The sequence below is a fragment of the Astatotilapia calliptera genome, chromosome 17 (genome assembly GCF_964374335.1).
Source record: "Astatotilapia calliptera chromosome 17, fAstCal68.1, whole genome shotgun sequence".
Taxonomy (NCBI): Eukaryota; Metazoa; Chordata; class Actinopteri; order Cichliformes; family Cichlidae; genus Astatotilapia; species Astatotilapia calliptera.
The window spans coordinates 13,593,472-13,612,387 of NC_137438.1; the positions used below are offsets into that span (position 1 = coordinate 13,593,472).

Genomic DNA, 18,916 nt, shown 5'->3' on the forward strand with positions numbered 1-18,916 from the left:
GAGATCCCTTCCCAGACGCCTTAACGCCCACGCACATCCTGGGCCATCTGATCTCAGGAATTCGCATGATAAGGTGGGGCCAGGTTTCACAATGAACTCACCCGAAACTCTGGCTGATTGGGACCCGCACCCAGTTTCACACCTTGGCTCAGGTGATTAGAGGATCATCAGGGGGTCCTTTTGTCCCTCTGTGGGGGGTTACTCCCACTAGGTTTATATCTGGGACTCTCCACCATTTGACCTTAGAACCGAAGAAGCTTCTCGGATGAGAGGTGAAACGTCTTCAAGCAACTTAAAGAAGTCCAGACGCTTTTCTTTGCAAGCTCCTTTGAACAAAGAGAAACTTGTAAATAACTCATGAAAGAATAAAGTTACGTTGAAACCAAGCACACCATTGTTTTTCTTGTGACATTACCAATAAGTTTGATGTGTCACATGGACTCTTCCTATTGAAAAAACAAAAGTTGTATCCAAGATGGCCAACTTCTAAATGGCCACCATGGTCACCACCCATCTGGAGGAGTTTGCCCCCTCACATATACTAATGTGCCACAAACAGGACTTTAATATCACCAACCATTCCCATGTTATTACGGTGTATCCATATAAATGGCCCACCCTGTATATGTTGAAAATAACATCTTCAACATTTAATTCATTATTAGACTCAATTGGCTTCTCTCAAAATCTCATTCATTGTTTTAATCACACTCACACACACGTATGACATACAAACTGGATATGCAACAGTTTTTCCTGAAAACAGTCTTTTGTCTGATTGTTTTTTGATAATATTGAATTTTACAGTTATAGAATACACAGCATCTGACGTTAAAGCACAAGCACAAGCTTTTCTGGGAGTGCTTTAAGTGTGAGGAAGTGATTCCTCCACTGTGCTCTTCTTCAATGCCATGTGCCAGCACAGTGCAGAGCAGCTACCTTCACTCTCCTCTGACAGAGGTTGATTATCTGATTAATAGTGTTACATCCATACTGTGTGTACGTCCTTTTTCTCTGAAAAAGGAAGCCCCAAATGCTTGACTCCCTGTTAGAACTCACAAACACACCATAAAGCAGATAACACGTTAGCTGGAGAGGAAATGGACATCTCACTATTTATCACTGAACAGGAAACTGAAACAACCTTAGATTTCTTTTCAAAAGAGCTGAACACAGCCTTGTGAATAAAAGCTTAACCATTAGAGAAAAAAAAAGTTACTCACAGCCATCCCACAGACATGTCATTAATGTCATTTGCAAAGGTATGGTTTCAGTCAGGGTTAAGAATGCATCATAGCACAGAAACAGCTATGATGCATGACCTATGGTGAAGGTTACAAATAATTTTCTTATAGCATCTGACAGTGGACTCATCTCTGTGCTTGTCCTGCTTTACCTCAGTGCCATGTTCAATGCTGCTGACCACAATTTTTTATTACAGAGATTAGAGTATTTTAAATTATACATGCTTCCATTAGCAGGTATTATTTGAAAATGGTGCATACATGTAATTGCTATGTAGATGAAAAAGCTACTTTCCTCTCTTTTCTAAACAGGTTGCTCCAAATGTTTGATTTGGCAGAGTTTTGTTCTTTCTGAGACGACCACAAGAGGGATTTATGTTCATGGCTAGAATGACCCACCAACTTTTCACTTGCTAAGTAAATGTGTTAACCACTACACTATTGAGCATCACTACTATTACACTTCGTTCTCAGACTGCTGGCATACTTGTGGCTCCTAGGATATTAAAGTAAAATGGGAGGCAGAACCTTCAGCTTTCTGGTCCCTCTTTTATGGAACCTGCTCCCAATTTGGATTCAGGACTCTACTTTTAAGATTAGGCTTTTATGAAGCTTACAGTGAAGGCTTGTAGGTGACCCTGAACCCTTAGTTATGCTGCTATTGACCTAGGCTGCTTGGGTACTTTTGATTATGTACTGTTTCTTCTTCGCTCATTCGCTCTTTTCACTCTCTGTGTGCTTGTACAACACTGATGTACTTAATCATTAACAATTATTAAATTCTGGCTGTCTCTCCTATTGTTTACCTTTTATCCTGTCTCTCTCTACTTTCTGCTCTTTCAGCAGATGGCTGCCCCTCTCTGAGCATGGTTTTATTCTGCCTGAGGTTGTGTGGGAAATTTGATCAAACCTTATTAACATTTTTCAACGTGAAATGTACAGTATTTCAGAGAGAGAGAGAGAGAGAGAGAGAGAGAGAGGGAGAGGGAGAGAGAGAGGGAGAGAGAGAGAGAAAATTGACACTACTCACACACCCTCCTGGAGGGTGGGGACTCCCTGCCCCCCTGGTTCACACCTGTCAGCAATTATTCAACTGGGTACAATCAGTTGTTTCCATCTGCCTTAGGGTGTACCCTAAGACAGGGGGGGCTGTCTTAGGGTACACCCTGGATAGGTCACCAGGGTTTAAAGCTGAAGAATTCCCTTGTTCGACAGCAGTCCGATCAGACACCACTACCCGTGGTTTGGCTTCTTTGTGCTGTTTTGCCTTGTGGATTTTTGGGGTTATGTGTTGATTTTTTTAGAACTCACCTCACTTCCCTCTGTGCTTTGTGACTTTGAGATATTGCAGTGGAAACAAACTAAATCTGTTGACTTACCTACTTGTCTGCTGCCTCATTCCCTCATTCCTAAACAGCTTTATTAATGTGTCAGCCCTTAATCTTCACAGTTAACCTGTTGAACTTCTCTGACCAGCATTTAAATCAAAGGCTTGATTTAAATGCTCTTAGTCTTGACACAGTGACAGGGTGAAAATGTCAAATTGATTTCAGATGAGACTGGCCAGACACTCTTGAACTGATGGAAAGGCAACAATAACTCAAATAACCACTCGTTACAGCTAATTTATTAAGAAGAGCATCTCTGGACACATCTTGTTGTACATGGGTTACAGCAGCAGAAGACCACATTGGATGCTGTTCCTGTTAGGTAAGAACAAAAAAGAGGCTACAATTTGCACGAGATTACCAAAATAGGAAGATAAAAGATTAGAAAATTTCTGTATGCACTGATTAGTCTGAATTCTGCTGTGACATTTAGATGGTAGTGTCAGAATATGTTGCAAGGAACATGAAAGCATGGATCCATCTTGCCATATATCGACTGTTCACGCTGGTGGTGGTGTAATGATGAAGGCAAAAGTTGGTCCAACCTCGTACTAACTAGCAAGGTTTATCTAACAAAGTCGCCAGTATGTGTTCAGCCTATGCATGCTGTTTCAAAAAGCAACAATGTTTGCAGACGCTTCTTCTTCAACCTTTAAGAACTTCAAATTTTATGAAACTTTAACACGTTACATTTCATGTAAAGTGTTATTCATTTTGGCATTAAAGGTAAAGCACCATTTGGTGTTTCAAACAGTTGAATACTATTAAAAGGAGTGAATGTTTAAAGAACATAAGCTGGATCACAAATCACCTGGTGGATGTTACACAGAGATGTGTCAATCTTAAGCTCATTCCTTGTTGCAATGCTCCTTGATAACAATTTAAATTAAAAGAGTTAATGAGGACAAACAGACAAAGACTTGACGTTGACCATAAGATGAATAGACTTCACCATGTAAGATCTCACAGAGGTAAAGTCTTGAGACTTGCACAAAAGCATTGCAGTGACTCAAGTTTTAATCCAGAGAAAACACTAAAACTGTCAGTGAAGAATTGTGACTTGACTTTGACTCACCCTAAAAAGGCTTTAAATACAAGTGTGGAAACAGGCATCTCAACATCAGTATGCTTTTTGCAATTTGGGACGACCTTTTAACATGTAATAATTGGGAGCTAATGACAAGTAAAGAGAAAATTAAGGTTCTGTGGCAGTGTGTTGGCAGTCCATGGGCAGCTACAGACGACCCATCTACCTGCAGGGAGTGTCTGTTGTCAGGTGGGGGCAGTGTAAAAAATATATAGTAAAACTAGTCTGGGGGCTACTCGTCTTTGTGATGTTGTTGGCCCAAAAAACAAGTTCCAACATACCAAGTGTTTAAAAAAAATGAAAAGTGTCTGGTGCAGCCACTGTCTGTACCTTTCACTCTATTTTTAATCTTTGATCTTTATTTTGTGCTTCACCTATTGCTAAAGAACTCTAATGTGGCAAAGTTTCTGATGTTACTATATGGTATCACCAGCTAGCTCTTATTGGCAGTAGTTCCCAAATTTTGTTTGACGCTCATTTCAGCCCAATCTGAACAAGACATGTAGTTTGATTTGCAGTTTTATGCTGGCACGACTGCTTAAACTAAAAAAAAAAATGCAATGATTTAGGATGTCATGTTCAGGTTTGCTGGCTTTGAAATTTTACCTTGGAGGAGTAAAGTTGTGACCCCTGGATGTTACTCTATTCACATTATGCAATGTGCGTGTTGGGATTTCGGAGGATTGCATGGGTGCACATTTCCAATGGGTGTGTGTGTGTGTGTTGTTAAGTTATGCTCCATCTATTTATTCCTGCCCTGTCCATTCTGCTGCTATAACAATCTGAATTTCCCAACTCTGGGAATAAAGTTAATCTTATCCTAAATATTAAGAGGGTTATGGATTTCAAATTAAAAGACCTCTTAAAAAAACCTCTGTTTCTGATAAAATGTTACTGCTCCAGAGTGTGCTGTCAAAAACATCAGAGTGTAGGCCATTATGTATGAGTGTAACACTTTGTATTTTGACATACATTGGGGCCTGATCTGACACTGAGCAGTTGTGTGTTTGAATTGGGTAAAAAGCAGCATGTCCTTCGCACCAGTTGCAGAGTGGATCTGTCTAAACCCTACCGCCTGCTAAACCTGTGCGTCTGACATGCTGTTTGGATTGTGGGTAACTGATTAGGTCAGGATGTGGAGCCCTTTACACCACAATGTTTCTAAACTCTTACAGTCATCCAACTAACAGCTGCTCAGTCCACCTAGCCATGTTCTTATGGATGTCTTCCATCTTCTGCATGTGAAGGGACTTACAGGCTTTAACAGAAAATTTTGGTGGGGCGCTGCCGCAATGTTCCACCTGTAAGGTAATGCATGGCACTCACTTTCTGACATCCATTCCTCAGTTTTTGCTATTATTAGAAGCTCTATGTTCCTAATAATATTGTACATGTATTTGTGTGCATGTATGTGCTACCTGTAAAGTGCAATTTTTTTTTTGCCATGAAACTAGAATGCTTCTTTAAAGGTATAGTATGTAACATTTACACATGTTATTGCCACAGGCTCCTAAGAACAAATTTAGTCAAGCCTGAATAGGCCAGAGGTCCCCTGTGCGTGAAAGACACAAAAAGATGTTACAGCACAATACTTTTCTTTGTTGCTCCCAAAACCATTTTAGTTCTGTGACGCTACAAGCATGGCACACCTATTTTGGGTAGCTTCTCATATTCTTCTTTGTAGAGCCTGTAAAGCTGCTTCAGGCTGGATTTGTGTACAACTATTTACAGATGAGAGATATTTAACTGGGTTTAAGTCTGAGCTCTCAGACATTCACAGTGTGCAGAAGGTCATGAACCTGTGCACCAGTCTAAGGTCCACAACAACTTGGACCAGAGAAGATTAGCACCAAGGATGTCTCTGTACATTGCTGTATCTTTCCTTTGACCCTAACTTGTCTCCCAGTTCTTGCCACTGAAAAACATCCCCACAGCACAATGCTGCTACCACCATGCTTCCACTGTAGGGATGTATTGGCAAGGTGATAAGTGGTGCCTGGTGTACCCCAGATATTCACGCTAAACAGTTCAATCTTTGTTTCATCAGACCAGAGAATTTTGTTTCTCATTATGTGAGACCCCTTCAGGTGCCTTTTGGCAAACTCCAGGCAGAGTGTCATGTGTCACTAGAAAGCGGCTTCTTTCTGACCACTCTACCATACCAGCCTGATTGGTGGATTGCTACAGAAATGGTTGTCCTCTGGAAGGATCGCCTTGCTCCAGAGAGAGATGCTGAAGCTCTGTCATTGTGACCATTAGGTTCTTGGTCACCTCCCCAAATAAGGCCCTTCTACACTGATCAGTCAGATTGTGCTCACTGGGACCTTCAGAAATGTTTCCGTACCCTTCCCCAAATCTGTGCCTTGATACAATCATGTCTCAGAGGTCTACAGACAATTCCTCTGACTTCATGGCTTTGTTTGTGCCTCAGCATTCATTGTCAACTATGGGATCCCACATAGACAGGTTTGTGCCCTTCCAAATCACATCCAGTCAACTGAATTGACCCTAAGTGAAATCTAATCCAGTTGTAGAAACACCAGTGGAAACAGTGTGACCCGGGGCGCAGTTTTGAGTTTCATGGCAAAGGCTGAAAACTTATGTACATGTTGTCTTACTTTTTTATTTATTTTAATACATTTTTTTCAAACAAACCTTTTCACTTTGTCACTATGGGGTCTTTTATGTAGAATTGTAGGGTGAAAAATGAATGTAATAAATTTTTGAATCAGACTGTAACAAGGCAAAATGTGGAACAAGTGAAGCACTGCAAATTCTTTCCAGATGGATAGTATTCGTCTTCATTCAGCAGTTAATAACATAACTGAATGTATTTTAATTTGTTACCATGACACTTATTGCTATGTTCTACAGGCCATACTCACAGGCTATCTGGGTGCAACTGTTCTCTTGTCCAGTTCATTGGACCACTGTTATGATCATTGCATGCATACTTCAAAGGGTGAGCCCAGATTAATTTCAGCTGGTGTCAGGCATAGTATGCATGTAATGTGATTACAGTATTTTCCGCACTATAAGGCACACTTAAAAACCTTTAATTTTCTCAAAAGTTGTCAATGCACCTTATAATCCGCACTGCTTGATGGATTTTCGGAGCATTACAGCTACCGTAGTCAGGAGCCTCGCGGAGTAATCTGGGACCAAAACTCCATCCGCCTCAGGTCCCAAAGTCAAACGAACACTGCGGCATCGCTGAGAATTAAAAACTGTCTAAATTCTTTCATCTTTAATAAAATGATCAGCGTTACTGCTTTACAAGGTGAAACAATTAAGTTTAACATCCAGGCACCCATGAAAACAGAATTTATTACATTTAACGGAGTTAGAAGTTAGCAGGAAGTTAGCTCGCTAGTTTCCAACTAAACATGATATAGCATATTCTGACTGAGAGATTTCTGAAAAAATTAACACTCACTTCCAACATAAATGAAGACAGAAAACTAAACAGCAGCATGTTTGTAGGGTTACTGAAGTTGGACTAGCTGGTATATAATGATGTGCTATGTGATCGCTAGCGACACAGCTATGTTAGCATAATATAAACAAAGTTAAGCTGGAGGATGAACGCTAACTTTTTTCCACTGGATAACAGTTAACGTGAGGGTTCCTGATGGTTAGGGACAAAGGCAATTGCATGGCAGGATGCTGTAAATGGACCAAACTTCAGTCGAGAGAACAACTGAGATAATCCATCCACAATATGAGGTTAGTCATTAATATACTGCAACAACATGGGAATAGAGCAGCTGCAAGAGAATTCAACATTAATGAATCAATGGTACGGAAGTGGAGGAAGCAAGAAGAATGAGATGAGTAAAATTTGACTTATCTGACTGTTTTGTTTTGCCTAATGCGGCTTATAATCCGGTGTGCCTTATGGTCTGAAAAATACGGTAATATCCACGTGAGAGCATAGATCTCCAGGGCTTTCTCAATGGCCGCTGCCTCTAGAAAAAAATGTCAAATAATTAAGAAACATGTGAGTGGACAGCAGACTGCTACTTCCACAGTTAAGCTATAAAATGCATAAAATCAGGGAATTCATGCTATGTAACACTGAATGACTTTGCAGTATTTCTATCTAAGCTTTAATTTTTCTTTCTTCCCTCACTGCAAGCTGGTCACAGCAGACGACTGCCCCTTCCTGAGCCTAGCACTGCGGGATATTTCTTCCTGTCAAAAGAGAGTTTTTTCTTCCCGTTATTGCCAAGTACTTGCTCAAAGGGGGTTGTCTGATTGTTGGGGTTTTCTTTGTGTTATTGTAGGGACTTTAACTTACAAAATAAAGTCCCTGGAGGTGACGACTGTTGTGATTTGTGGCTATATAAATAAATATTATCTCTGCAGTGCAGCTTAGAACTTGTGATCCTGAAAAATTTGCTCTGTAAAACCTGATTTAACAGTGAAAACTGTGCCTCTGAGTGTCAGCTTTTGTAGCTTGTGTTTCACTATTAGGTCTTGACTGACCACTGGTAGTCATGGAATATTAATGGAGTACTGCTTTTGGGCCATGTTTGTAAATTTGTGCTACTCTCCAGCTTTGGAGGCATGTCTGTGGATCCTCTGAAGGCTCTTAATAAACCTGAATGGCTGAAAGCAAAAAATGCAACTTCAGCATCTTTGGACACTTTTGGCAAACCAGGATTGGGCTTCACTGGTGAATCTGATTAATAACCGCTTACAGTCAGTCATGCCTCTGGGCAAATCAAACATGTCAAATGCATTTTTTCTGGCATTTATGGATGAGTGTTGGAGTAGTGCTGAAATGTGGAACAAGTCTGATGACCTCACATGTCTTTTATTAAAAAAACAAGGAAATAATGTGCTTTCTTTCAAGAGGACTGGCTTTGAGGCTGGTCTTTACTCTGTGAGGTTAAAAGTAAAAGTGTGTGTCACATGCCAGAAACAGGACAATCTGCAACCTTGCACATCAGATCAATTTTTAATGTGAGGCTGTTGAAGAAAATAAGTCTTGTAGGCTCCACGCTGCTTCACTACTCCTTCTTTTCATTTAATCTTGACTAAGTAAACCCTTGAAGGAAAAGTTCCACACAGTGTGTGTTTTGTAAAAAATAAAATAAATAAAATAAAAAACTACCTTATTCATGTGTCAAGTTGAGTTGTGAAGATTGTTTAAAGGAACAAAAAGAGTGACCATGGGGTGGTGGTGGTGGTGGTGAGGGGGGGTGTAAATGGTTCCCCAGCTCATGGCTTAGCAGAGATGCTGGTTGAGACAGTGGTGGTGGTGGGGAGGAGTGGCAGTAAAAGGTTGGTAAAGTAAATAAAGTGGGCTCCTTTTGTCAGCAATGGAAAAAGAGAAGAACAGAAATGTAATCTCACTCCGGCTTTTAAATCCTAACTCCCATGCGAGACCTCGAGAACACATTTCCCATCAAGTGGCAGATTAATCTTGTGTAACTCATGCGCGGTCATATCCTGTCCTCTCACAGTGCTGGGAAGGCTGCGTGGGAGAGATGACAGGCGAAGATGCTAGGAAAGGCTTAAAGCGTGCATAGTATTATCTGATTTTTGGGGAGTGTGGGGGAGAGCAATAATAAAGATGCCAGGAGTGAAACTAAAATCACTGTCTCCAGCCTCCTATAACTTGTGTTTCCATGCCACCTGCTCTGCATTGTGCAGCTGCAGAATGCTGGAGTGTTTGTACAAACCTTGTCAGGATAAGTCACTTTTAACAAAATCTAAATCATGTTAATGGATAATTTCACAGATGTTCCAAACATGGCAAGAACCTGTTAGAAGTAAAAAGTAAGTTGCATAATGTCAGTCTGTGATAATCCTCCAGTGCTGACAGATGATTTACTTTTAGTTCTTTTTACTTTTACAACGCTTTTTTTTTTTTCATTTTATTGCCTCTGCCTAGGATGTTGTGTGACTGGTTTGGCTTGTGTGTTTGTCTGTGTTAGCAGGATTACCTTTTCTTCCTTTTTTAATCAGTGCAAACTAATAGGGTGATTAACGTTTTAAGTACATGCAGATGCAGAATTTCTTTTTTTGAAGGATTCTTTAGCTTTAAGAAGGCAGAATTCAACATTTCATGACATAGCTTTACACAAACTCATCAGTCAGAAAATCAGTTTGATGTTATCAAGGAAAATATCTCAAACTAATCTAGTTCACTGTTCTCCACCAAGGAAGTTTTTCACTGCTTCTAATGTGTTACTCCACCTATGCCTGCTAAATGAAAGGAGATTTCAATCGTGCCCTCTTGTGTTTGTTCAGCTGTAACCGAGCAGCAGGGCTGCTAGTGCTTTAACCAGAATAAGCTTCCTTGCCATCGGTCTTCGATACGCTTGGGGTCTGCCAGCCTCTGTCCTACTGTGGTTTTACACAAGTTACCACTTGTTAGAAAACTTTGGTTGCAGACTGACGAGTTCTCATCTACTTGCTGTCATCACTGGTGCTACTGCTCTGCTCCACCCCATCCCCTCTCACATCAGAGTGAAGTTGACCCCCCCACAAACATTTGTGCTGGTTTGTGCTGCAAAAATTGTTGTTTGTGCCACTATCATTTAAAAGATATTGATAAAAGTTTCTAGGTGTGCCATGCTTGTAGGTCATCCAAGGTCAACCAACCATTAACCTTTGATGACCAAACTCATCAACAGAACCTCTGATTCAGGTCCGACCGATACTCACCAAGTGGCAGGCCTTTTTAAATGTCTTCAGAAATGAAAGTAAAACTGACTGACATAATATTTGTTTGATTTGATAAGTGTGTGTGTGTGTGTGTGTGTGTGTGTGTGTGTGTGTGTGTGTGTGTGAGTGCGTCTATGTGGTATGGATTGACATTTGACCTGCGCTGTACCTGGGCTCCGGGGACATTTCGACTTTTTGCTGTGTATTCATGTGTCCCCCTAAAACATGACTTGTAAATGCATTTTTAAGTGTCTAAATAATAATTTTTTCTACTTCTTATGAGGTCATTATTTATCTTTTGACCTGTATTTGCTTAAACTGTAGTGTAAATTCATTTATTAAACTATAATTAAAAGATTTTCTGATTTTCTTAAAAGTCCACCTATACCCCTCACCTGATTTTTGTGTATTCCAGTGTATTGCACAGCGACGTTTCGAGTTAGAGTGGATGTGTGTAGGTACTGCAATTTAATACACATTTTCAATACACACGGCCGGAAGTCATTGTGATTGGTAGGCTATATATATAGGCGGTACCTACAGGAAACGGCGCCACAACTTTCGCGCGCGTGCCCTTTAACAAGTGTATGTCGACGGCAATACGAAGACGGATTAAAAACACAAAGGTAAGCCTTTTTTAATGTAAAATGCACCATGACTTTAATACTATATGAAATTATAGGTGCACAGGCCTATATTAAACTGGTTTAATTTATGCTTTATGGACTGTTAGTGAGTCTTTGAAGAAGTAAAACGGCCCCAGCGTTTGTCATTGAGTAAATAAAATAGGGCTGACGACTAACCGCGTCAACGCGATAAAGCGGGCTAACCCGTGTTAGGATTTACTCGGTGTTAAAGCATTATTGTGGCTTAAACGTGTTAATGCCGACATCGCGACTAACGCGATTAACAATTAAACCAGCGCAGTCTGAGTCAAAATCCCTGATGTCGCTGTTAGCTAATTTCGGGCAGTTTGTCCAATGTCTGTCCATTCTGCTGACAGCCCTAAAATAAAAGCAAGGGTATAAGTGTATTTAGTCGTGTATTTATTTATATGCCTGAAGAAAAAACTTCTTACAGTTTTGATGCCTAAGCTTTCTCAGTACTTGTATCACTCTCTGCAGTCGCCATTACAGAAATGTCACATGTCGCCATTTTGAGTACTAGGCCTTTAACATTTTAAAAGAAGGCATAAATTAGCACTATGAATAAGTCAGCTGTGTTTATGCTGTAAACTACACTACTGCTAGTTCTGCTACTACTGATGATGATGACAATGATGACGATAATCGTAATACTTTATATGCTTTGGTAATACAGCCAATCGTACAGGAGAACATGCGAAGGAGACTCATTCCTCCACGGGAGGATGCAGTCTGTCATGTTTCTGCTGGAAGGGACAAACTGGGACTTGATATCCACTACATAAATGCCTTCAAAGGTAAGTTGGTCTTTAGTTTGGATTAGATTTGGAGTTTGTCACTGTCTTTTGTCACTCACTTGGTATGCCTCTGCAATTCAGGTCGGGGCATTTTCACGACTGTTCCATTCCAAAAAGGAGACTTTCTTTTGGAATACAGAGGTAAACTCATAACAAAAGAAGAATGTGAGCGGAGACACAGAGTTTATCATGACAGCCTGAAGGTGTTCATGTTTGAATTCAAGTTTGATGGAAAACTCTGGTGGTGCGTATTATATCAGTGTAGTTTGATTAAGATTAAATTACACATTGCTTTTGATTTATGAAAAAAAGCTTCCTAACTAGTTAAGCTAATACTTTTTTGCCTAACCCCACAGTGTGGATGCATCTCAAGAAGATGGGTCATTAGGCAGACTTGGACTGATGTGGTTGTCGTTGACAAGTGCTAAGATGAAAATATTAAATATCAATGGAAAGCCCCATCTATGCTTATTTGCAAGCAGAGACATAAGTCCAGGTGAAGAAATAGACTATAATTATGGTGACTCGGATTGGCTCTGGAGATGCAAGGTATTTCTACAATTGTACTTTTTGGAACTGATAAATTGCATACCCTAAGCCATTTTTACATTTGTACCTACTCAAATTGGCTTAACGTGACTTAGGGCATCTAGTTTTTCACTGAAATTGAGTATCACCTACTGTGCCTGGGGTAACTATAGCAATGCAGCCGAGCATCCAGTGATATAAATGCCACAGCAAGCATGGACGTCAAGGTGACAAAATGCCTGCTGCTCAGTCTATACTTTAGTGTTCAATTCAGGGATCACGCTGTTAATTTTGGTCGCTATTTCAAACATTTCAGAGTTTCAAAAATGATGGCTTGGATTTTCACGAAGGAGGCGCACTCATAACTTATCGAGTGACACCATTGACCAGCCACCTGGTGGCATTCAGTCTATGTCAAATTTTCTGATCACTTTGGATCACTTGGAACCTTGGTGCAGTAGTTACTGAAAAACTACATGGTACTATAACCTACTGGAAAAACAGGGGTAGGTACTAATGGAAAACAGGCAATTGTGATGGCTGCCACATCAAAGCCCTCTAAAAGCACTAAAAAAATATCAGCAGGTATGCAGAAATAAAAAATGGCTTTCGGTTTCTAAATTTTAACAGTGATTGATGTTTAATGTGATTCTACACAGCAAAATCTCCAGTGTTAAATTAACACTGGAGAGTGTCTATAAGGGTCCACACCTCTGAGTGTTAAATACAACACTGTTGAGTGTTAAATTAACACTTTTGACAGTGTTATATGTTTAAAAGTAACCTAGTCAGTTTTGAAGATTAACAATGGCTAACACTGAGCAGTGCTGATTTTCTAACACTGGAAAATAACTCAAAATGTTAGAAATATTCCAGTGTTAGAAAATCAGCACTGCTCAGTGTTAGTCTTTGTTAATCTTCAAAACTGACTAGGTTACTTTTAAACATATAACACTGTCAAAAGTGTTAATTCAACACTCAACAGTGTTGTGTGGACCCATATAGACACTCTCTAGTGTTAATTTAACACTGGAGATTTTGCTGTGTAGCCTCTTTAGTTAGATTCATTTTAAATTTTGTCCCTCGAAGATAAATGGGCCCTAGTGACAGTTCGTTGCTGCTACAGGTGATTGTTTTACTCCTTTAGCAATGGCTTAAAAAATAAAGAAATCACACTGACTATTTGTCTCTTAATCATAGGGCCTTAAATTCTCTATACATGACAGTGAATATTTTAAAGACAATAGCTTGAAACTTATCTTTCTCATACAGTTTATTTAATGTTTCAAAAGCCTCTTCAAAAATGCACTGTATATTCATTTTCTATCTGTTACACACGAAGACGGAGACCAGCCAGATTCAGAAGACTGTGAGCTGCCTAAAGCCGCAACCAAACAGCTTTCCAAACAATGATCTGATTTTAATGAATGTTTCTCATGCACGATGTGTACCTTACGCTATTTGCCAATAGTGAAATGGTCTATTCATCCTCTTGAGTGATGCATTTTTAGTAACTGTCAGATTACTGTTCTTTTGTCTTCATTCTCTATCTGTTACACACGAAGACTGAGACCAGCCAGATTCAGAAGACTGTGAGCTGCCTAAAGCCGCAACCAAACAGCTTTCCAAACAATGATCTGGACCTGAAACATCCAGAGCCTGAAAGGGTAAATATAATCCAGTGTACCACTTAATGAACTAATAATTTAATCTATCATCATTCTTTATGGATGCTGTGTGTGTGTGTGTTTGGCAGTCACCTGGGTGTGATGTGATTTACATGGACCGTGGCTTGTAGGTCCTTTTCATTGTTTCAAAGTGCAAGTCTGGATAACATCTGAGTGTGTGTGTGTGTGTGTTAACCACCCAAATGTGACTTAGGAGGACCACACTGTTATTGGGGGACTCCGTCAAAGTTTGCTTCATGGTGACATCACTCTGGTTTTAGGAGGGGTCTTCTCGTATGTCTTGACAGTTTGACCTACAGCATGCAGAACTGACTGCATGTGCTTTGTTTCTATGTTGAAATTTTTTGAAACTCAGGCTTGAACATTAAGATAGATAGTACTATACAACTTCTTAAGTTGTTTTAGGCACTTTTTACTGCTTTAGTGCATGGGCTCTCTCTGGCTGTGTACTCTGGCTTCTTCCCACAGTCCAAAGATGTAGCTTATGGGGTTAGGTTAACTGGTGATTCAAAACTGCCCTTTGGTGTGAATGCAAATGCTTGTCCTTCCATGTTAGACTGGTGATCTGTCCAGGTTGTACTGCCCTATGGTAGCTGGTATAGGCCCCAAAACTGCTACCCCACAATCCTGATAAGGATAAGTGGAAGAGGATGGATGATTGCAAAGGAATCAGTTGTTAACTATTGTAGCCAGTATTTTTTTCAGAAGAAAACATTTCTTGAGTGGAAAGGCCCCCCCCCACACACACACATGCAAATTAAAAACAGAAGCACAGGCCTGCCCAGTACAGTTGCAAGAAGAGCACTTGGTCTAATCTTTGTGCCATCTTTTCTTTGTTGCAGGATCTTGATGAAGAAATGCCTCAGCAAGACTCAGAAGCCATGCATTCTTCTTCAGTGCAAGATTTTGAAGAGGTAACATTGACCTAGGACAGATTTTAATGAATGTTTCTCATGCACGATGTGTACCTTACGCTATTTGCCAATAGTGAAATGGTCTATTCATCCTCTTGAGTGATGCATTTTTAGTAACTGTCAGATTACTGTTCTTTTGTCTTCATTCTCTATCTGTTACACACGAAGACTGAGACCAGCCAGATTCAGAAGACTGTGAGCTGCCTAAAGCCGCAACCAAACAGCTTTCCAAACAATGATCTGGACCTGAAACATCCAGAGCCTGAAAGGGTAAATATAATCCAGTGTACCACTTAATGAACTAATAATTTAATCTATCATCATTCTTTATGGATGCTGTGTGTGTGTGTGTTTGGCAGTCACCTGGGTGTGATGTGATTTACATGGACCGTGGCTTGTAGGTCCTTTTCATTGTTTCAAAGTGCAAGTCTGGATAACATCTGAGTGTGTGTGTGTGTGTGTTAACCACCCAAATGTGACTTAGGAGGACCACACTGTTATTGGGGGACTCCGTCAAAGTTTGCTTCATGGTGACATCACTCTGGTTTTAGGAGGGGTCTTCTCGTATGTCTTGACAGTTTGACCTACAGCATGCAGAACTGACTGCATGTGCTTTGTTTCTATGTTGAAATTTTTTGAAACTCAGGCTTGAACATTAAGATAGATAGTACTATACAACTTCTTAAGTTGTTTTAGGCACTTTTTACTGCTTTAGTGCATGGGCTCTCTCTGGCTGTGTACTCTGGCTTCTTCCCACAGTCCAAAGATGTAGCTTATGGGGTTAGGTTAACTGGTGATTCAAAACTGCCCTTTGGTGTGAATGCAAATGCTTGTCCTTCCATGTTAGACTGGTGATCTGTCCAGGTTGTACTGCCCTATGGTAGCTGGTATAGGCCCCAAAACTGCTACCCCACAATCCTGATAAGGATAAGTGGAAGAGGATGGATGATTGCAAAGGAATCAGTTGTTAACTATTGTAGCCAGTATTTTTTTCAGAAGAAAACATTTCTTGAGTGGAAAGGCCCCCCCACACACACACACATGCAAATTAAAAACAGAAGCACAGGCCTGCCCAGTACAGTTGCAAGAAGAGCACTTGGTCTAATCTTTGTGCCATCTTTTCTTTGTTGCAGGATCTTGATGAAGAAATGCCTCAGCAAGACTCAGAAGCCATGCATTCTTCTTCAGTGCAAGATTTTGAAGAGGTAACATTGACCTAGGACAGATTTTAATGAATGTTTCTCATGCACGATGTGTACCTTACGCTATTTGCCAATAGTGAAATGGTCTATTCATCCTCTTGAGTGATGCATTTTTAGTAACTGTCAGATTACTGTTCTTTTGTCTTCATTCTCTATCTGTTACACACGAAGACTGAGACCAGCCAGATTCAGAAGACTGTGAGCTGCCTAAAGCCGCAACCAAACAGCTTTCCAAACAATGATCTGGACCTGAAACATCCAGAGCCTGAAAGGGTAAATATAATCCAGTGTACCACTTAATGAACTAATAATTTAATCTATCATCATTCTTTATGGATGCTGTGTGTGTGTGTGTTTGGCAGTCACCTGGGTGTGATGTGATTTACATGGACCGTGGCTTGTAGGTCCTTTTCATTGTTTCAAAGTGCAAGTCTGGATAACATCTGAGTGTGTGTGTGTGTGTGTTAACCACCCAAATGTGACTTAGGAGGACCACACTGTTATTGGGGGACTCCGTCAAAGTTTGCTTCATGGTGACATCACTCTGGTTTTAGGAGGGGTCTTCTCGTATGTCTTGACAGTTTGACCTACAGCATGCAGAACTGACTGCATGTGCTTTGTTTCTATGTTGAAATTTTTTGAAACTCAGGCTTGAACATTAAGATAGATAGTACTATACAACTTCTTAAGTTGTTTTAGGCACTTTTTACTGCTTTAGTGCATGGGCTCTCTCTGGCTGTGTACTCTGGCTTCTTCCCACAGTCCAAAGATGTAGCTTATGGGGTTAGGTTAACTGGTGATTCAAAACTGCCCTTTGGTGTGAATGCAAATGCTTGTCCTTCCATGTTAGACTGGTGATCTGTCCAGGTTGTACTGCCCTATGGTAGCTGGTATAGGCCCCAAAACTGCTACCCCACAATCCTGATAAGGATAAGTGGAAGAGGATGGATGATTGCAAAGGAATCAGTTGTTAACTATTGTAGCCAGTATTTTTTTCAGAAGAAAACATTTCTTGAGTGGAAAGGCCCCCCCACACACACACACATGCAAATTAAAAACAGAAGCACAGGCCTGCCCAGTACAGTTGCAAGAAGAGCACTTGGTCTAATCTTTGTGCCATCTTTTCTTTGTTGCAGGATCTTGATGAAGAAATGCCTCAGCAAGACTCAGAAGCCATGCATTCTTCTTCAGTGCAAGATTTTGAAGAGGTAACATTGACCTAGGACAGATTTTAATGAATGTTTCTCATGCACGATGTGTACCTTACGCTATTTGCCAATAGTGAAATGGTCTATTCATCCTCTTGAGTGATGCATTTTTAGTAACTGTCAGATTACTGTTCTTTTGTCTTCATTCTCTATCTGTTACACACGAAGACTGAGACCAGCCAGATTCAGAAGACTGTGAGCTGCCTAAAGCCGCAACCAAACAGCTTTCCAAACAATGATCTGGACCTGAAACATCCAGAGCCTGAAAGGGTAAATATAATCCAGTGTACCACTTAATGAACTAATAATTTAATCTATCATCATTCTTTATGGATGCTGTGTGTGTGTGTGTTTGGCAGTCACCTGGGTGTGATGTGATTTACATGGACCGTGGCTTGTAGGTCCTTTTCATTGTTTCAAAGTGCAAGTCTGGATAACATCTGAGTGTGTGTGTGTGTGTGTTAACCACCCAAATGTGACTTAGGAGGACCACACTGTTATTGGGGGACTCCGTCAAAGTTTGCTTCATGGTGACATCACTCTGGTTTTAGGAGGGGTCTTCTCGTATGTCTTGACAGTTTGACCTACAGCATGCAGAACTGACTGCATGTGCTTTGTTTCTATGTTGAAATTTTTTGAAACTCAGGCTTGAACATTAAGATAGATAGTACTATACAACTTCTTAAGTTGTTTTAGGCACTTTTTACTGCTTTAGTGCATGGGCTCTCTCTGGCTGTGTACTCTGGCTTCTTCCCACAGTCCAAAGATGTAGCTTATGGGGTTAGGTTAACTGGTGATTCAAAACTGCCCTTTGGTGTGAATGCAAATGCTTGTCCTTCCATGTTAGACTGGTGATCTGTCCAGGTTGTACTGCCCTATGGTAGCTGGTATAGGCCCCAAAACTGCTACCCCACAATCCTGATAAGGATAAGTGGAAGAGGATGGATGATTGCAAAGGAATCAGTTGTTAACTATTGTAGCCAGTATTTTTTTCAGAAGAAAACATTTCTTGAGTGGAAAGGCCCCCCCCCACACACACACATGCAAATTAAAAACAGAAGCACAGGCCTGCCCAGTACAGTTGCAAGAAGAGCACTTGGTCTAATCTTTGTGCCATCTTTTCTTTGTTGCAGGATCTTGATGAAGAAATGCCTCAGCAAGACTCAGAAGCCATGCATTCTTCTTCAGTGCAAGATTTTGAAGAGGTAACATTGACCTAGGACAGATTTTAATGAATGTTTCTCATGCACGATGTGTACCTTACGCTATTTGCCAATAGTGAAATGGTCTATTCATCCTCTTGAGTGATGCATTTTTAGTAACTGTCAGATTACTGTTCTTTTGTCTTCATTCTCTATCTGTTACACACGAAGACTGAGACCAGCCAGATTCAGAAGACTGTGAGCTGCCTAAAGCCACAACCAAACAGCTTTCCAAACAATGATCTGGACCTGAAACATCCAGAGCCTGAAAGGGTAAATATAATCCAGTGTACCACTTAATGAACTAATAATTTAATCTATCATCATTCTTTATGG

At 40.5% G+C, this 18,916-nt stretch overlaps 1 protein-coding gene and 1 long non-coding RNA gene across 2 annotated transcripts in view; both read left to right on the plus strand.

Moving 5' to 3' along the window:
* LOC113008987 (uncharacterized) overlaps nucleotides 1-18,916 on the plus strand; it is a 53,761-nt gene that overhangs the window by 16,333 nt on the left and 18,512 nt on the right. The window lies entirely within an intron of this gene.
* LOC145421588 (uncharacterized) lies at nucleotides 10,479-18,598 on the plus strand. Its single transcript, XM_080292075.1, has 12 exons — nucleotides 10,479-11,023; nucleotides 11,718-11,838; nucleotides 11,920-12,082; nucleotides 12,195-12,387; nucleotides 13,932-14,033; nucleotides 14,897-14,968; nucleotides 15,137-15,238; nucleotides 16,102-16,173; nucleotides 16,342-16,443; nucleotides 17,307-17,378; nucleotides 17,547-17,648; nucleotides 18,512-18,598. The coding sequence occupies exons 1-12, from the start codon at nucleotides 10,985-10,987 to the stop codon at nucleotides 18,596-18,598; spliced, it is 1,227 nt and encodes a 408-aa protein (XP_080148201.1). The 5' UTR covers nucleotides 10,479-10,984.

Excerpts from the sequence above, each read along its gene's own strand:
- LOC145421588 (XM_080292075.1), top strand. The coding sequence starts at position 10,985 with ATGTCGACGGCAATACGAAGACGGATTAAAAACACAAAG. Across the intron at positions 12,083-12,194 it reads TTTGATGGAAAACTCTGGTG|TGTGGATGCATCTCAAGAAG; the intron begins GTGCGTATTATA and ends CTAACCCCACAG. Across the intron at positions 15,239-16,101 it reads AACATCCAGAGCCTGAAAGG|GATCTTGATGAAGAAATGCC; the intron begins GTAAATATAATC and ends TCTTTGTTGCAG.